This window comes from Drosophila hydei, unplaced genomic scaffold (genome assembly GCF_003285905.1).
Source record: "Drosophila hydei strain 15085-1641.00,03,60 unplaced genomic scaffold, DhydRS2 tig00000349-arrow-arrow-pilon, whole genome shotgun sequence".
In the NCBI taxonomy this organism is placed as follows: Eukaryota; Metazoa; Arthropoda; class Insecta; order Diptera; family Drosophilidae; genus Drosophila; species Drosophila hydei.
Window position 1 is genome coordinate 609,457 of NW_022045714.1, and position 18,362 is coordinate 627,818.

At 43.7% G+C, this 18,362-nt stretch overlaps 2 protein-coding genes across 3 annotated transcripts; one reads left to right on the forward strand and one right to left on the reverse strand.

Moving 5' to 3' along the window:
- Positions 1–339: 339 nt before the first annotated feature.
- LOC111595948 (plastin-1) lies at positions 340–14,759 on the forward strand. Of its 2 annotated transcripts, none has more exons than XM_023309917.2 (5): positions 340–1,146; positions 11,961–13,071; positions 13,132–13,410; positions 13,909–14,162; positions 14,225–14,759. In XM_023309917.2, the coding sequence occupies exons 1-5, from the start codon at positions 1,072–1,074 to the stop codon at positions 14,423–14,425; spliced, it is 1,920 nt and encodes a 639-aa protein (XP_023165685.1). In that variant the 5' UTR covers positions 340–1,071; the 3' UTR covers positions 14,426–14,759. The 2 variants fall into 2 exon arrangements, with proteins under 2 accessions (XP_023165685.1, XP_023165684.1); XM_023309916.2 differs by lacking the exon at positions 340–1,146 and adding an exon at positions 9,743–10,298.
- Positions 14,760–17,157: 2,398 nt separating this feature from the next.
- On the reverse strand, positions 17,158–18,296 carry LOC111595943 (probable serine/threonine-protein kinase fhkB). The gene has a single exon (XM_023309909.2). It carries the CDS (start codon positions 18,271–18,273, stop codon positions 17,158–17,160), a length of 1,116 nt encoding a protein of 371 aa, XP_023165677.2. The 5' UTR covers positions 18,274–18,296.
- Between the last annotated feature and the right edge of the window lie 66 nt (positions 18,297–18,362).

Genomic DNA, 18,362 nt, shown 5'->3' on the forward strand with positions numbered 1-18,362 from the left:
AATTAGCGCCATCAACTATTCCCATGTTAATCCCTAAATTAGGCCCCCAATTTAATTTCGAATGTATTTTATGACATGTTTCAAAAACAGTTATTAACTCTAGTTGATAACTTCATTTTTGTATATGCATTTTTTATATATGCAAAATTAATTTTTATATAGCAATGCAACATTATTGTAACATAGGTTTCAAATTTCCTTGGGTATTTTTTTGTAACATTTAAATGTAAGATTTAGTATTTTATGTATATCTTGTCTGTGACTAGTGGGCACACTTTTAAACGCCATATCAGTTTTAATTCAGACTTTCTTGCGCATGGTTGGTGTGCCCCGCCAGCAATATATAAAGTTATCGAGTTATTGTTATTGATTACTAAATAACAAAGTGTACACAAACAAAGCCGGCAAAAGCGCTGAAGCCGAATAATAACAAAATAAGCAATAAGCTGAGCTTTCAGCGTCGTGTAAATACAAGTGGAGAGTGGGACCAGATTTGTTGGGTTTATATATTTTGTTAAGTGCAAAAAAGTCGTGCTTCGTGTGCCAAAACATAGATAGAGAGAAAGAGATGAACACAAAAATTGGAAAATAAATAGCGAAATAGCAAAATAGCAATTATCCAGCGCAGTAGCGTGTACAAGAATTAACAACAATAACAGCCATAAATAAAAGCCGCCGACGCCAACACAACCGCCAACGCCACCCAAAAGAAAGTGTCACTGCTGCCCCCAAGCCCATCTTCATCTCCTTCTTCTCCAGCAGGCATACAAACCCACCACCAACACAACAACACATAAGACGGCATCGACGCGATATACGACGACGCAACGCAGCAAGCGCAGTTTTTCGCACAACAAAAACAATAAGAGAGCGGCAAAACGGCGACAGCAACAGCGACCGCGACAGAGGCAGTGGCAGAGGCAACGCGACTGTAGCGATAAAGTGAAATTAACCATAATTTATTTAAATAATAGCCAATATAACAATTAAGAAAAAGCAACACCAACGAGAACAACACCGACCAGCAGCGCCACCAACATCAATAATAATAATAATATCAACAACAACAAAATGGCAACATTAAACAAATTTACAAAAACTTTGTCCAATGATGAAAAGGCCGAGATAAAAGAGAAATTTACAGAGGTGAGTTAAGAATCTAAGCGACGTTTAGCATAACTAACTTATAGATTTAAATACATATATATTATATGTTAAATCGATATGTGCAAGTGTATGATAAGTTTTTGGCGACAGTGTAAAGGTCTTGGGGGTTGGGTTGGGCTGCGTCGAAAAACCGTTAACCGGTGCATGTGGGCGTCGTAGTCGACTGCGGCAGCAGCAGCAAAGGCAGCAGCAGCAGCAGCAGCGACAGCGACAATGGCCTTCAACAACCCCCCATGAAGAGAGCGACATCAACAACAGCTAACGGTAATGCTCCAGCCAGCGCATGCATACATTTATGCACACACACATAAGCATGTAAATGTGCATACATGTATATGCATGTGTGTGTGTATGCATGTGTATTTGTGCGTGGGGGAGCGCAGCGCAGTGCATGGGGGAAAAACAAGTTCCCTTGGGTGGTGGCCACGCCAAGTCTTGCTATGACTGTGCATGCAGAAGAGCTAGTGCAAAATCAGAGACGCCGCGCCGCAGCCGCAGCAGCAGCGCATGCGCCTTGCCCCTGTTGACGCACAAGTTCAATGTCTGCGTAACCCCCCACCTTCGACACCCACATGACTAATGCTCGTCAAACTAGGCAACGGCAAGACAACGCATGCTTCTTTCACTTTACTTGGAATTCCATATGAATTTCGCGAAAATAACATTTGAATAATACACACACACACACACTTACATACATGCAAAGCGATGTTTGTATGTGGGTATGCATGGGCTAAAGTATTTTCATAGTATGACAACACGACAGAGCAAAGAAGGCAAACAGAAAACCAGTTTCGGCTTAAAATAAAAACACAAACACAAATACATGCAAAGACAGACACAGCGACAGCGACAGCGACAGAGACAGAGGCTCGCAAAGATGGGAGAGCGTGAAAAACTACGATTCAGCAGCAGCCCGCAAGCAACTCAAGTCGAAGAGCAACTACAGTAGTAACTCTGCTGGGCGAACCAGCACGTTTCCAGCAGCTTGCAAATGTGCACTAACAAAGTACATATGTGGACGAAATGGCATAGACTTCTATAGTTTTAGATATTGCATGACCCAGTCTGAGATGTCTGGCAAAGCGAGCTTCCACTGTACAACAGCAACGACGCTGTGTTGGCCCCGCTCTCTGGTTCAAGGGGCAACAGTAAGTGTGTACAATCTTTTTACAGTACTTACACCCACACACACATAGACAGCGACGTGCACAGTGTCTCACACATTTAATAGTTTTCAGGTGCAGCTTTTCGATTTGCCAACTGTAATTGCTATTGCTTCGTCTTCGTCCGCCCACTCGTCGCTTAATGCATTTGCGTTTGTTAACTGTTAAGCAAGCGGCGCGGGAGCGCACGCGCGTAGCGTTAATCAAAACACAATGTGGCATTGTTACGAGCGCGCTCGCGCGCGTACTCATAAATATGCGTGGCAAGCGAAACGATAAAAAGGACAAATGAAATTGGGAGAGACAGAGAGAGAGAGAGAGGAAGAGAGAGCCAAAGAGGGAGAGGAACGCTGCTTAAAATAACAATGAGTGCAGCGTAGGCGGCTGGCTCTCGCGCTGATTGACACTTAAAAGTGGATTTTTGTTGTTGTTGATTTTATTAATCAGAGCTTTTGCTGCTGCTGCGAATGACTAATGCAGCGCAGGCAATCACACAAGAGTGACAGGGGAAGCGAACGAGGCCTGACTTGTTCCGCATTTAAGTGGCTTTGCTTTTGTTTATGTCAATCAGAAACAGAGTTGCCACACTCTCGCACAAAGCATGGCTGTTGTTTGTCTTTTCGGCCTATGCGTGTGGGAGTGTCAGCAGTAATAGCTGCAAAGTCTTGCATTTTGAGCGAGAGTGTGAGGGAGATGCATAGATATGCGTATATATATCATATATATATGTGTGTGTGTGTGTGAGTATGCTATATGCATACATATTTTTATGGTTTATCAGCCTGCTCTTAAGCTGAATGAGAGCCATGGCATAGGCGGGCAGCACATAATTCATCGGGCAGCGTTTATTAGGTCTGCGCATTTGTTGTTGTTGTTGTTGTTGTTGTTGTTGTTTCTCTTTTCTTCTGTGCCCATTCGCAGTAAAAACAACAATAACAATTGCGTTTGTTGTTGTTTTCGTAGCTATGTGGCATGGCTTTTATCAAGTGCACTTTAAGTGCAAAGGGCACTGCCAAGACAGAGAGGGAGGGCGGGCGTTCATTTAAGGAAAACGCTACTTATGCATCCACTTAAGCATTCATTCTTTACATTTAGACAAAGCCCATATGACGCTCCGTTTGTATTAATGCATATGCAAAACGATTCGATTTACAGTGTCATTCAAAAGTCGTGCAACACGAGCAGCACAGTGGTTCGTGTTGCATTCAAATTGTCTAACGATTTCGCCTGTGTGTTTGTTATGTAGATGCATATGTGTGTATGTATGTGTGTATGTATATGTTGACATATGACATATGACATCAGTGATATAGGAATTTGAAATAAAAAAGACCAATTTACATATTTACTGTGCTTGCTGTGTGTGTGTTTGTACGTGAGCTAACTGTAAAATACGTGATAAGCATAAAGAAATCAATAACTATAATATATGCATAAATGTTTATTTATTATGCAATTACAAAATTGATACAATCAGTTTTTGTCTAAAAATCAAGCGCGAGCTCGAATCCCAGGCAAGGCAATTGCTGTAATATAACTATAAAAACTAAAATATATATATATAGTAAACATTTAGTGCTCAGTCACACTGATATTTTCATGAACACAGCTGCACATATAGATGATATATAAGTTATATACAAATATTTTATTATATTCATATGCTATTAAATATATTTATATATATATATACATATATAGGTTATAACTTTTATGTACCACATATGTGTGTTCATGAAAATAGTAGTGCGAACACAGCTGTATATACATTTATGATGCATATGTTATATATATTTTCTTTGATTTATATATACAAATGTTTTTGCAATACATAAAAAGTAATTTCTCTTAATAGAGATTTCAGTTTGGTCATAACGGCCTTGGCACCACTGTGCACTAAATGCAGCGAAAGTGATTTTTAATGCGTTTATTGCATCGCATGCCAGCTGTGTGGCAACTCTGTCTGCATTTTTTTTCTTTTGGAGCTGTCACTTGTCGTTTGTCCTTATGCAAAAGTGTTCAAAGCTTTCTTTTTTTTTGTTTTTTGCGTGCAGAGTTCCTTGAACTCGGATTACCAGTTACTTTATGGCGACGATAACAACGTTTATGTGTGTGTGCACAGAAATATGTTGATGCATTCCCAAAGTATATATATTTTGATCAGTTTATTTGCCTTGCGAGTTTTCACTTTGCAACGACGGAGGGGCAGAGGGTGTGAGAGGGAGGAACGAGTGTAAACAGAGACAACGAACGATTTACTGCCTCATTACCAATATTTGTTAGCGTTGCCAGCACCGCAGCTAGCTAACCGTTCATTTGTCGTATGGCCAAGCCAAGCGTTTACGCTAATTAACACGCCCTCAGGGTGTGTGCTGCAACCCCAAGAGCCCCCACACTACGCGCCCGCAATCCCCCAAAAAATCGTCAGTCTCGGCTTTACTATGTCTTTCGTCTGAGCGTAGTTTCCCCATCGGCTGACTCATTTAGTCGGTCGTGTAATACGAAATACATGTCATTTATCCTTATGACTAATAAACTGTATTATGTTTCATACAACAAATTGCAATCAGCTCGACGGCCACGCCTCGAACGAAATATGAGAAAAAAAACCCAAAAAAAAAAACCTACAAAATGTTGACTTGTGGCAGGGGCAAGTGGTCATTGGGCTTGTCTATGCGGCGGATATGTGTCACTACTGATTATACAATTCACTTAGCTTTCCGAGTAAGTCGCTCTCTCTCTCTCTCTCTCTCTCTCTCGCTCTGTGTATGTGCATAATGCTCATCTCTTTGTCTTGTTGGTCGCATTGCCAATTTCTACATAAAAATTTATTACATGCAAGCTCGACTCGACTTGACTCGAGTCGACGCGACGCAGAGTCAAATTTGCTGTACGTGTTACAAATTTCAATTGACTTCACGATAACAACAACAACAACAACAACAAAGTTGATGAAGACAACAACGCGAATTGACAACGCACTGGACGCTGATGCAGGCGACAAAATTGTCAATAAATAAATAAATAAATATATGTATATATATGTAATAAAAATAAATCGATTTTTTTTCTTCAAAATTTATTTATATTTAAAAAAAATATATATAAGCTTAAACAAGTTGTAATAATTTTCAATTTAATTGATATAAATTTTAATTTTTTACTAATGTTTAGTATTAGCATTAATATTAATTTGTAATAATATTAATATTAATTTTGAACAATATTAATTATTATTAATTAATTAATTAAAAATTAATTATTATTAATTATGTACATACGATTTTTGCTTAAAGCAAATTGTTGTGCTTATCTCCCAAACTCTTTGATTTATTCATGCATATCTAACTTGTATCGTTACAATTAAATCCCATCTGATGTTTTAGACTTGTGCAGATGCGTTTTTTCCCACTTGAAGCACTTTTGTCAGCCAGTGGCACTTGCTGCTGCGCTGTTCTCTTTAACGTTCCAATGCTCTTCAGCTTGGGATACTAGAAGAAGTCACAGAGGGTCACGTCTGAGGGTGGTTACTGTGACTGCAGCTTCATGAGTGTGTAGACTTTGATAGAAACTCATGTCCAAGCGAACTAAGCATATAAATTGGCGGCCCTAGTCGACCTAAACGTCAAGAAATCAATAATCAAAAATCAAATATGCGCAATCCGTGGAATCCGTGCGGCAGCTCTGTAGATGACTAATATTTCTGAATCAAGTCAAATTTTGTAAAGCTTAAAATTTGCTGTAGTCAATCGAAAGTGCTTGGGTTAATTTTTGTCGGGTGTCAACTATATTTTTATAGTCTTTGCCTGGCCCTGCGCCTAAAGCTATTTTCTTGGCTGACAGCAAGAACTGTAAATACATGGGCATACACATAATCGTGGGCGGGGCCGGGCTGACTGGGCTCATTATTAATTTTTGTTCAATTGATTTCCTTTGACTATTTACGAGCGACTGCCAATGAGGTCTTTGGTATGCATAGATATGCTTGCCAGATACTCAGAGCGACACAGTTACTCTGTGACAGCGCAGCGCACAGTGTTGATTAACATGTTTCCAATGTTGTTTGACTTAGTCAGCGATGTTGCCGATGTTGTCGATTCAATCAACGTCAAACGCTGATGTAATGCCGCCTTTGTTGTCGAGGTCGGGGGCTTCAGTTGGAGTTAGAGTCAGAGTCAGAGTCAGAGTTAGCGCTGGAGTGCAGTTTGGGTCCACATTGAAGTGGCGGGCAGCAGCTCTACTTCCACAAAGGTTCGTGCCTGGCATGGGCAATTGGAATTTGACTAGTGAACTGGTTCCAGGCCACACGACACAAACCGGTTCAACGAAAGCGAAAAACAGCAAACAAAAAAAAAAAACCAAAACAAAGTACAAATGCGATAAATACAATGCATAGACATACACACACATGTGTGTGTGTGTGTGTGTGTGTGCGTGTGTGAATACATAACTGTGCATCATATTGAGGGCAATTTTGTTGTTCCCTTTTTGGTGGGTGTGAGGGGAAAACGAGCGTTGCCGCTGCTGCCACTTACGTCACAGAGGGCAGCCATTAAAGCCGCGACATGTCATTAGACACGGCCCGAACGCACGCTCAAACAGGTAATAACTAAGCCACTAAAGACACTAAAGTGTCAACAGGAGAATAGCAGGCAGGCAGGCAGACAGACGGCAAACAGCGTTTAGCATCTTAGGCCCGCTAATGAACTTCATTTGCAGTAAATTGACTCCAAATGACAATCCCAGCTAAAGTTCATTAACAAAACTTTCGCGCGTCAAAAAGTCATAATTGCGGGTCGTGTGTGTGTGTGTGTGTGTGTGTGTGTGTGTGTGTTGGCCGTATGCCGTTTCATTCTGACCTTTTTACCTGGCTCACCTTTTGTCTTCTTTGGTCTTCTTGTGGCTCTTTGTCGTGCTCTGACTGAGACACCAAAATTGTGCTATGCAATGACAGTGGAAAGGCCAAGAAACGAACTTGAACTTGCTGAAGCTCAAGGTAAATTAAACCACATTCAGCTCAGCTTACTCTGCTTACAATTAGAGAAACAAGCAGTAGCTGGGCAATGTACGACTAGGATATACCCTGAGCACGGCCTAAAACTGTTGTCCAAAGAACAATAAGCTCGCTCTTGAGCTGTGCTTTACTGTGAAAACTCTTTTTTCCTCTAGATAAAGTTTACTAATTAGATATTAGTTAAGTATCTGCCAAAGCACTATTTTAAAGAATTTATTGCAAATGGCTTCTAGTCTTCTAGGTCTCGTTTTTCATACGAACCTGGCTAGATCGACTCAGCTCGTTATCCCTATCAGTACTATGTATACTTTATAAGTTCAGCCGTGCCTACTTCACACAAAATAGATTTCTAATTAATTAGAGACAACTAAGCAACAGCTCGGGCAGAGCGTGCAGAGTGCAGCTCGAGGCAGGGTGTTTGACAGTCGAGCAGTGCCTGACTTGCTTCATTTGGCATTGTTCTATATATATGATATATGTCTAAATATTAGTTTTCCCAACGATTCAAACATCTTAACATGCTGCAAAAGTATTGAAAGTTATCGATGTTATCGATAGTTTTGCAGCCTAAGCGCATTTATGAATTGAAACAATTGATGAATGCATTGCACCCAAATCGAAAGCTGTTTAAATACAATTGTAAGCGTTAAACACACACACACACATATGTGAAAGGTTAACACTGCTGTCAGCTGAAAATGAATGGAAAGCATTGCAGAACAATGGACAGAATAGATTGATATAAGTGCAGGCAGAGTAAAGTAGCTCGCGAAGTGAATTGGTTTGAACAGCTGGCAAAATCATGTAAGCCAAATGGTGAACTGAACGACTTTTGGCTAGAACAATGCGTGGCCTTTGTGTGGAGTGCGGGGCTTAGTCATCGTGCAGCGAAATCAACTCGATTGAGCATATCTTATGGAATCGTAATGTCGTTTGCCAGGCAAGAGAGCAGCGCTTTGCGTCCTAATAAATAACTAACTGGCTTGTTATCGACAAATTGTTCCTTATCAATTGACAGAATGATTTAAGTTTATGTTTAACAACACAACACAGTTGGCAAGAGGCAATTGGCACATAATTCCCTGGCTGATACAATGGCTATTAAAAAACCAATTACGTTTAAATGACTTGTTACCACAGCTCTCTCTCACTCTCTCTCTCTCTCTCTCTCTCTCTCTCTCTCTCTCTCTCTGTCGCGCTCTCTCAAATCGCTCAGTTCATCATATCTATAACTGCTTACATACATACTTCAAATACATCTACTTACGTAAGGTATTCGAGCAGAGATACAATTTCGATGCGTAAGCAGTTTATAAAAGGTTTTTCTGTTTTTTTTTTTTTGACACTCCAGCTAGGGTTGCCACAGTTGGCAAAGCAAGAGACTCAATAAACAAATTAGAGAAAGACCTTTAGCAATTTACATAAGAATTAATGAAGCGGCGAAATATGCAAAGTTGGCCCAAGTTCTTTTCTAGTCAATCAACTGGAATGAGCTTTAAACGGCAGTTAGATCAGTAACAGATCAAAGACTTGACGCTGTTCAGGAAATCAAAGTTTTGCTCCAACAAAGTGCTACTCTAGCATTCGTAGATTGCGATAAGCCCATGTTCTCTGTGATGGTCCTTGGAGATTGTACAAGCACTGAGCAGCTTAACTGATCGAGTGTTATGACAACCCTATTACAAGCGACGATAATCGAATGTAATCTGATATTCTTAATCGATATCGCTACAAGTTCTGCTGACTGACTGATTGACTGATTGGGCTAGCTGACGTTTTGGAATTCAATGTGGCGCAAGGTATCGAGCGCTTGTAGTTGGTTTGTTCGCTTGGCTGGCTGCTTGACTTGGTTGCCTGTTATCAGAGCGAATGACCAAAATGAACAAACACACACGCACACACACACACACACATGCATGTAGAGAAAATTTAATTGCTGGCTCATATGACTTTGTTTTTCATAATGAATTCCAGTGTCAGGCTAATTAAATTCAAATAGAATCGAACTGACTGAAGTATGCAAATCGAGAGACATGACTAACTTTGCCAAAGCATAGGAACTTAGGCGATTGCTTAGTTAATAAAAATAAAAAGCAATGTGACTAACCCCATTTGAAAACAATAATCATAAGAAAAATAAAATAAGTAAGGCAATCCATGCATACGTATGATTCAGGGCATAAAAACAGCCGCTCTTCAATGTGGTTTGGTCTCCCGCCGATCGATTTGCCGCCGGTTGCTCAGGCGTTATCACAAAAAAAAGTGGAAGCAAGAAGAAGAAAACTGCTGCGCGTTCGATTTGTGGGAGAGGTGGGCGAATGAGCGAATGCGCCTGCTGGCTCTGCTCGCTGCCTACCTGATAAAAGAAAAGGCATAAATAGTGCGCACTGCGTCAGGCGCTCAATTAGTAGTACAGCTCGTCCAGAGGCGCCAACACAAACGCCGGAACGCAGAGTAAATTCCAGTTCTATTGTATTTTCAAAAATCCTTACTCTCTCTCTCGCTCGCTCGCTCGCGACCTGTGCTCCCATTTGCCAAAAAATCTGCGCTCTCTCGCGCACATTTACGGTTCGCGTACTCTCATTGGTTTAGCACATAACGGTGATTTAGTTCTGTCGCCTGCCATTCAAGCACTCGTGCCGCGCTCTCAAATCGATCACGTCTGTGTGTGTGTGTGCATGTGCGTGCGTATTCTTTGCCATTCTCTCTCTCCTTGTGCGTGTATTTGTCTTGAATCAATTTACTTAATTCAGGCATAATTTTTGTTTTGTTTTTGTTTATATCGCTCAGCAATTAAGTGGCTAAGCGAAAATATACAAAAGTGCGCCCGACGAAAGTCTAACGAAATAAATATAAAAAAAAAAGAAAAAAAAATGGCCGATATCTTAAACGTTGAACAGTATCAGACTGTCGAGGAGTTCAAGCAGAATCTGGAGGAGATGCTGCCCGATGTAGGTATACAGTTGCGAGTGTGTGTGCGCGTGTGTATCTAGTGGTGACATCTAGATGGCGCCACACAATCATATAAATTGCATTTTCAATATTTTCTCAGCCATTTCATATACATGTTTTTTTTATTACTCACGGTTCACGTAATCAAAAGGTGTTTGCCATTGTTGTCGGGAACACTTTATGGTCGTTTCTGAATCGATAACGCAGACAAGCGCACAACAACAACAACAAATATGCTTTGCTCTGTTTTTACCGTTACAGTGAACACCTTTGATAAAGTTCACGCGCCTCGAAATCACAATCAACTGACCAGAGGGCCAAATCGAACTTCCGCTTAATGTCAGTCACTCCATGTTGGCCATTTCGTCTGTGCGTGGCTTATCGAAACTATTCGGCCTAGAGCATTTAGGCCAACCGTGCAGGCACCACATCAGTCATTCATTTCCATTCCCCGTTTATGTATGTATATGTATGTAAGCATTAACATACACCTGAACTGGTGCTATTTTCGATTTTGTTGCCATTTTGCCACAAAACTTTATCTTATCGGGAAGCGCGAAGCAAACGAACGAAAAAGCCAAACATCACCATCATCGTCATCATTATCGGCCGAACGGCACAAATACCATATAGAAAGGCATACAAGCCATACCATTTATAGATATATCTGTATCTAGCCACGATGAGAATTTCACACCAGAGTCACAAACGCTCCAGACGAAATGCTCTCTGCGCCAAACACCCACTCGACAATAGCTCTAAGAGACATGCTTAACTGGACTGGACTGAAGTGGATTGGGCTGGGCTTTGCCTTGATTTCCCATGGGAGGAAGTTTCCTAATCACTGAACTTCCCGCCTATTATATCATGACTTTTCTATAAAGACTTGCAAGAAAAAACTATAATAATAATATTAAATATGAAATAAGTCTAAAAAAGGGCGCAAGCTTTTCACAATATTTGAAATCGCGGCATTACGCATGCCACTTCAATGTTGAGGATCGCAATATTTGAGGCATTTCGATATCGATAACGATAACGATTGCGCACGATTAGTTAACTTAAGCTGTCACAATGATAGTTCAATTACGCACACGTATATATATATATATATATATATAGATAGCTATATATATACGTCAGTTGAACTGGGGGACGTCGGGGCGCTCGCTTTGGGAAAGCCTTGGCAGAAGATAGAAGTTACCAATGATCTAATTGCTGTGATGGCTGGCAGGCAGGCAGGTGGTTGGGCGTAATTAATCAAGCTGATAAGCGCTGCCAGCAAATGTGATAGAGAGTAGCCATCATATGTGGCAGACAGAGGCGAGAGATGGTAATGGGAGGGGGAAGGTCTGCTCTCAGCTCACATGTGCAGGTGTGCGCTGAGGTGAGGTGAGGTGAGGCAATGTCTTAAATAAAGCACATGCCCGAGCGGCCATAGATCGATCGTGGCTGAGTGGCTGGCATCTGTTTAGCATTGGCATTCGTCAATTCCATCGATTACACTTAGGCAAATTCGCGCGCTGAGTCAGCCATTCAGCGATTCAGCGTGTCAGCAATTCCAATAGCAATGAGTAAGATCGCATTAGTCATCGGTCGTGGCGATGTGTTTGCCAAGTGTGGGTCGTCATTAATCGATATCTGGTTCATCTTGATTGCAGCTGGACGCGAATAAGGATGGCTTCATCGATCTGAACGAGCTGAAGGATGCCCTCAATCAGGTGGGCTTCAAGCTGGCCGGCTACCAGGTGCGCGAGATGATTGACGAGTTCAAAGGCAAACAGCGCACCGCGCATCAGGGCAAACTGAATTTGGATGAGTTCGAGACGCTCTGTCTGGACCTCAAGTCCAAGGATGTGGCCAGCACGTTCAAAACGGTCGTCTCCAAGAAGGAGAACCTGGAGACGTTAGGCGGCATGTCCAGCATATCGTCCGAGGGCACCACGCACTCGGTGCGCCTCGAGGAGCAGCTGGCCTTCTCCGACTGGATCAACTCAAATCTGGGCCACGACAAGGACCTGCAGCATCTGCTGCCCATCGATGCGGAGGGCAAGCGCCTCTACCAGTCGATCAAGGACGGCATCTTGCTGTGCAAGATCATCAATCACTCCTGCCCCGACACAATCGACGAGCGCGCCATCAACAAGAAGAGCCTCACCGTCTATCGTGAGTTCGAGAATCTGACGCTGGCGCTCGTCTCCTCGCAGGCCATCGGCTGCAACATTGTGAACATTGATGCCCACGATCTGGCCAAGGGCAAGCCGCATTTGGTGCTCGGCCTGCTCTGGCAGATCATACGCATTGGCCTGTTCAGTCACATCACGCTGGACAGCTGTCCCGGCCTGGCCGGTCTGCTCTTTGACAACGAGCGACTGGAGGATCTGATGAAAATGTCGCCGGAGGCCATATTGCTGCGATGGGTGAACCATCACTTGGAGCGTGCCGGCATCTCGCGTCGCTGCACCAACTTCCAGTCGGACATAGTCGATTCGGAGATCTACTCGCATCTGCTGAAGCAGATCGCCGGCAACGAGGCCGACGTCAATCTGGATGCGCTGCGCGAATCCGATCTGCAGCAGCGCGCCGAGATCATGCTGCAGCAGGCGGCCAAGTTGAACTGCCGCAGCTTCCTCACGTCCCAGGACGTCGTCAATGGTGTCTACAAGCTGAACTTGGCCTTCGTGGCCAATCTGTTCAACAACCATCCCGGCCTGGACAAGCCGGAGCAGATCGAAGGTCTCGAGTCCATTGAGGAAACGCGCGAGGAGAAGAGTAAGTGCCAATCTCTGCGTGGCTCTGCAGCGCTTGCTCATTCTTCTTCTTCTTTTGCAGCCTATCGCAACTGGATGAACTCGATGGGCGTGGCGCCGCATGTCAATTGGCTGTATTCGGATCTGGCCGATGGCCTGGTCATCTTCCAGCTGTTTGATGTCATCAAGCCAGGCATTGTCAACTGGAGTCGCGTCCACAAGCGCTTCACGCCGCTGCGCAAGTTCATGGAGAAGCTGGAGAACTGCAACTATGCCGTTGATCTGGGCAAACAGCTGAAGTTCTCGCTGGTTGGCATTGCTGGACAGGATCTGAACGATGGCAATGCCACGCTCACGCTGGGTACGTTAGCGGAGGCTAGATAGAGGCGAAGAAGGCAGAGCTACAGAAGGAGAGGGAAACACAGAGAGAAAGGGAAAGAGATAATAGGGTTTCATGTGAACTCGAACTTTTCTGACTTTCGGCATATATTGAAAACGAATCTTGAGCCTTTTATGAACAGCTGTCAATTTGGTATGCTCTAAGCTCATTTAAGAAGGCCCAAGCTTGACTGAATGACGAGATAAGTCGCTCTAAACATGTTCTTTCGTCCAAGCACGTGAACCTTCCCATGGTCTCGTTCTCTAAGCAGCAAAAGCTCAAGACTTGAGTAGAAATTTCTAGTGTTGCCTTTAATAGCTCATTCAGGACGCTCGTTATTCCAAATAGTCAGGGTGCTTGCTAGTCGGGCAGTGCCTGACTGGCTTCATTTTCCATTCGCTTTCAATTCAGACTTCCGTTGAGCTTTAGCAAATATAGCGAAGTGACTTAGTTTAACCGTTCCTTTGCGTTTTTACACAGCTCTGATCTGGCAGCTGATGCGCGCCTACACACTCTCCATTCTGTCCCGGCTGGCCAACACGGGCAATCCCATAATCGAGAAGGAGATCGTGCAGTGGGTGAACACACGCCTCTCCGACGCCGGCAAGCAGTCGCAGTTGAGGAACTTCAACGATCCAGCGATCGCCGATGGCAAGATCGTGATCGATCTGATCGATGCCATCAAGGAGGGCAGCATCAACTATGAGCTGGTGCGCACCAGCGGCACGCAGGAGGTACGTAGACAGCAGCAGCAAAATGATCAAGTCTAAAGTCTCGAAACATCTTAACATTTCAGGATAACCTGGCCAACGCCAAGTATGCCATATCCATGGCGCGCAAGATTGGCGCCCGTGTCTATGCCCTGCCCGAGGACATAACCGAGGTCAAGCCCAAGATGGTGATGACCGTCTTTGCCTGCATGATGGCGCTCGACTATGTGCCCAACATGGACAGCGTCGATCAGAACAATCACAACAATAGCAACAACAGCAATTGAATTGCACAGCAGCAACACAACAACGGCAACAGCAGCAACTACTCAATTAAAACTACAGATAAACAACAACAACAACAACAAAAGGAGTAACAACAAATTGTAGAAAACCAAACAAGGCAATACGGCCGGACGCATGTGTCTGCCGTAGTTAACTGAAACTAATTTTCAAATTTAGTGGCGCAACAACAACAACAACAACAACTATCAACGACCTGCAAATTGTTCTTGTAACGTTCTTTTAGAATTTTTTTTATTATTATTATTATTGTATTATTTTTTTGCTATTGTAATTAAGCGTAAAAAGTTAACAAACGAAAAAAAGGAGAGAAAACCCCACAAAAAAAAAAAAACAACAACAACAACAACCATACGCAACACCTTTTGTGTTGTTAATTTATATATAACTATATATATATATACTTTTTTTTTAACAAAAATGTATTGTTTAATTATATAAACTAAAACACAACAACAACAAAAAGAAAACCTTATTTTATAAATAAAGGTTTGGCCTCTTCTGTTTACGTTTATGATACGGAGCGTGCAAGAAACATTTGTAATAACAATAACTAAAGTACATTGTACTGCATATATATCTATACATATGTATATACATATGTGCATACAAACACTATACATATATATATATATTTATACACATAAATCTATTTTTGCATCAAGAGCTTGCCTGATCCAAGCAGCAAGAGAAAGCAAACGTCTGCGACTCTAACTATAAGCTAACAACTTGTTTATATATATATGTATATATATATATATATATATACATATACATATGCTATTCTGTTTCGTATTAGAGCGAGATGGCACATAGAAAGAGAGAGAGAGAGCGAGAGACGAGCTTCTCTTTTTGGCAATGATGCCAGAGCAGGGAAAAGGGGCCAAGATCAGAAATATGGGCAAAGGAAAAAGGCATTAAATCGAAAAAACAATATCGCATGTATTATGAGAGTAAAGTAAAATAATAAAAAGAAAACGAAAAACGAAACAATCAGAAGAAAACCCAATGTTTCTGGCATTTCATTTTCATTTAACTGCTAATTAAGAAATTTCCCACTTTTAGTGCCATTTTAGTACAGTTAGCTGAAGCAAATTCCCATTCTGTATGCGCAGCAAATAAGCATGGAATTTTTCTGCGAAATGCAATCTCGAGTCGTAAGCACTTTTGCCAGCTGCCCCGTAGGGGGACAGGTGTCACACTCACACTCGCACAGGTATATATGGCAATCTGAAATCAATTATCGTTGCCAAACCCTGATAAGCGCGCTCACGTGGACCCAACGGCTTATCTAACCAATATGATCTCGGTTATTGTTTTTCGTGTGCAAAGTCCACGCCTCTGCGCTGCTCGCAAATACTGAGCTAATGCAGTTAGCGAGATTACAGAGCTCAGCATTTGGGGAAAACAATCTTTGGTCGGCGGAACTGAAAAGTCTTCAAACTAAGCTTTGAGTTGGACTTTTGTATTAAACCTTTTTAGATCTGTGTGTGTAAAGGTTTTGTGCATGGTTCGTCTCACTGTCTGTCTGTCCATCTTGCTGTCTGTCCGCCCGACCGTTCTCTGTGTTCGCTCGTCCGTGTGTTCGCCCGTCCGTATCTCCGCTCGTCCGTGTGTTCGCCCGATTGTGTGTCCGCTCGTCCGTTTGCCTATAAGTTCGTCCGTCCGTCTCCTTGCCCGTAAGTCCGTTCGTTAGTCCGTCCGTCCTCTGTGTCCGCTCGTCTGCCCGTAAGCTCGTCGGTCCATCTGCTTGGCCGTAAGTCCGTCCGTCCTCTGTTTCCGCTCGTCCGTGTGTCCGCTCGTCCATGTGTCCGTTTGCCTATAAGTTCGTTCGTCCGTCTCCTTGCCCGTAAGTCCGTTCGTTAGTCCGTCCGTCCTCTGTGTCCGCTCGTCTCCCATGTGTCCGTTCGGCTATAAGTTCGTCCGTCCGTCTCCTTGCCCGTAAGTCCGTTCAAGTGTCCGTCCGTCAGTGTGTCCGTCCGCCCCCTCGAACGCAAGCCATTTCAAGCTGAAAGCACTCGTTAGCAATCTGATCTTACAAAGTGTTTTGATCGATGGCAAATACTTTATCAGTTATCAATTGTAGCGATTTGGAATATATAGTGAAACCCCATATAAATGGAATATATAGTTTTTATAATTACGTGCATGGGGGCTTGGCAACTCGAGAAAACTTGAGTTACTTGAGTTAATAGGAAATTAGTTCATTTCCAATAGCTTTGGAGATAGCTGCTATGGATGGATCAGAAATGATATATACCCGCCTGCTGAGGGCGTGGCAAAGCGTGAAAGAGACTACCAAAGTTTTAATAGAGCGCCGCAAAGCGGCAACAGCTTTAACTACTCAAGTTTTGAAACTAGATCCTTCAGATTGGACAGATTTCAAATTGAGATTTACGAAGAAAATATTTAAAAGTTTGTAGGAGCGTGAACGAGTATTATGCAGTCGAGAGCGCCCGACTGCGACGCGCTTACTGCTGAAATTTAAGAAATTCCAAAGAAAAAAATCCAAAATTTTTTTTAAAAATTTCAAAACTTTAGACCTCCGAAGCTCAAAATCAAGAATTTTTATGAAACTAAAAAAAAATTTTTTTTTCAATTATTTTATTTAAGCTTAAAAAGAGAAAGAATGAATACATATATATAGATATAGATATAGATAAGATAAGATACAAAAAAAATAATGGACTTTATAGATTTGTGTTTGCCACGCCCACTAGGCAGCTGTAGCTGAAGCTGGAAGGCGACGACGCAAGACTCTTGTCGGACGCCGAGCAGGCGGCAAGGACGTGGCTGTTGTGGACGTTGGCATAACGGTGCTGTTCAAGGCCAGTGTTGGAGCTGCTGTGGTCACGCCCCCATCAGCATCAGGATCAGCCTGGCGGCTGCCCTGCGCATAGCTATAGCTGATGGTGCGCTTGTAGATGCGCTGCTCCTGCCTGGCATGCGGCTTGATGCTGCTTTTGCTCTCCTTATTCATGGCTGCATCGTAGCAGCGACGCAGCTGCTGGCCGCCGCTGTCCTTGCACTCGTAGCAGACGCTCTTGCCCACCATGCGACGCTCACAGAGGCTGCTGGCGCTGCTGCTGCTGCTGCTGCTGCTGCCGTCGGCGGGCTGGACGATTGTCGTGTGCCGCTCGTTGCGACGCTGACGCGCTGCTGGCTGCTCCTCGCTCTGATCCTCGTCCGGCGCTAGGTCCCGGTAGCGCTTGTACTGGCTGCCACTGCCATAGGCATACAGCTCCGGCTGCTCCTCGTGCGAGTAGCTGCATGTCTCGGAGACCTCGTTGTTGCGCGGCTCGCGGCATATTTCGCACAGCTGGCCCTTGCGGCGCACGCGACGGCAATGCTGCTGCGTCTGCTTGGGCTCGTGCTTCTGCTGCTGCTGCACACTGCTCGCCTCAGCTTGCGACTCGACACTGTCGTCGTGGTCCGCCACAGCGTCGCCATCGCTGTCGTCCGCCTCGTCGGGTATGCGATCAAAATATTGCCGCACGAACTGTTCGTAGTTGCGCTCGTAATCCTCGCCAGAATGTCCCTCGGCACTGTGGCTATCCGCCTCCAGTTCGTCCACGTCGTCGTCATGGTCGACGGCCTCGGCTGCATCTGCTTCGGTTTCCAATTGATCCTCATCGTCGTCGGCATCCTCGTCAAGCTTGGCCTGGGCCATCGGCAGCTGAGCCGTCAGAGCCTCGGCCCGGCCAGGCTGCCCATCTGCGGCAGTAAGTGCATCCAAACGCTGCAGCAGCTTGCCCGGAGCAAAGGCCTGCCAATAGTTGACACTGTGATCGTAGCCAGCGACCGCACCAAGCATCAGCATCAGCAGCAACATTGCGATTTAAAGCGCTGCCTCGATCGGCGGCCGCCTATATATGCCAACAGCTGATCCAGCGATGCGTGTCCAAACCAATTGGACATTGA

Bases quoted from the DNA above. Each gene is read 5' to 3' on its own strand.
- LOC111595948 (XM_023309916.2), top strand. From the start codon at position 10,221: ATGGCCGATATCTTAAACGTTGAACAGTATCAGACTGTCGAGGAGTTC. The intron at 10,299-11,960 runs GTAGGTATACAG...TCTTGATTGCAG, and splicing joins TGGAGGAGATGCTGCCCGAT to CTGGACGCGAATAAGGATGG. The intron at 13,411-13,908 runs GTACGTTAGCGG...GTTTTTACACAG, and splicing joins CAATGCCACGCTCACGCTGG to CTCTGATCTGGCAGCTGATG.
- LOC111595943 (XM_023309909.2), bottom strand. From the start codon at position 18,273: ATGTTGCTGCTGATGCTGATGCTTGGTGCGGTCGCTGGCTACGATCAC.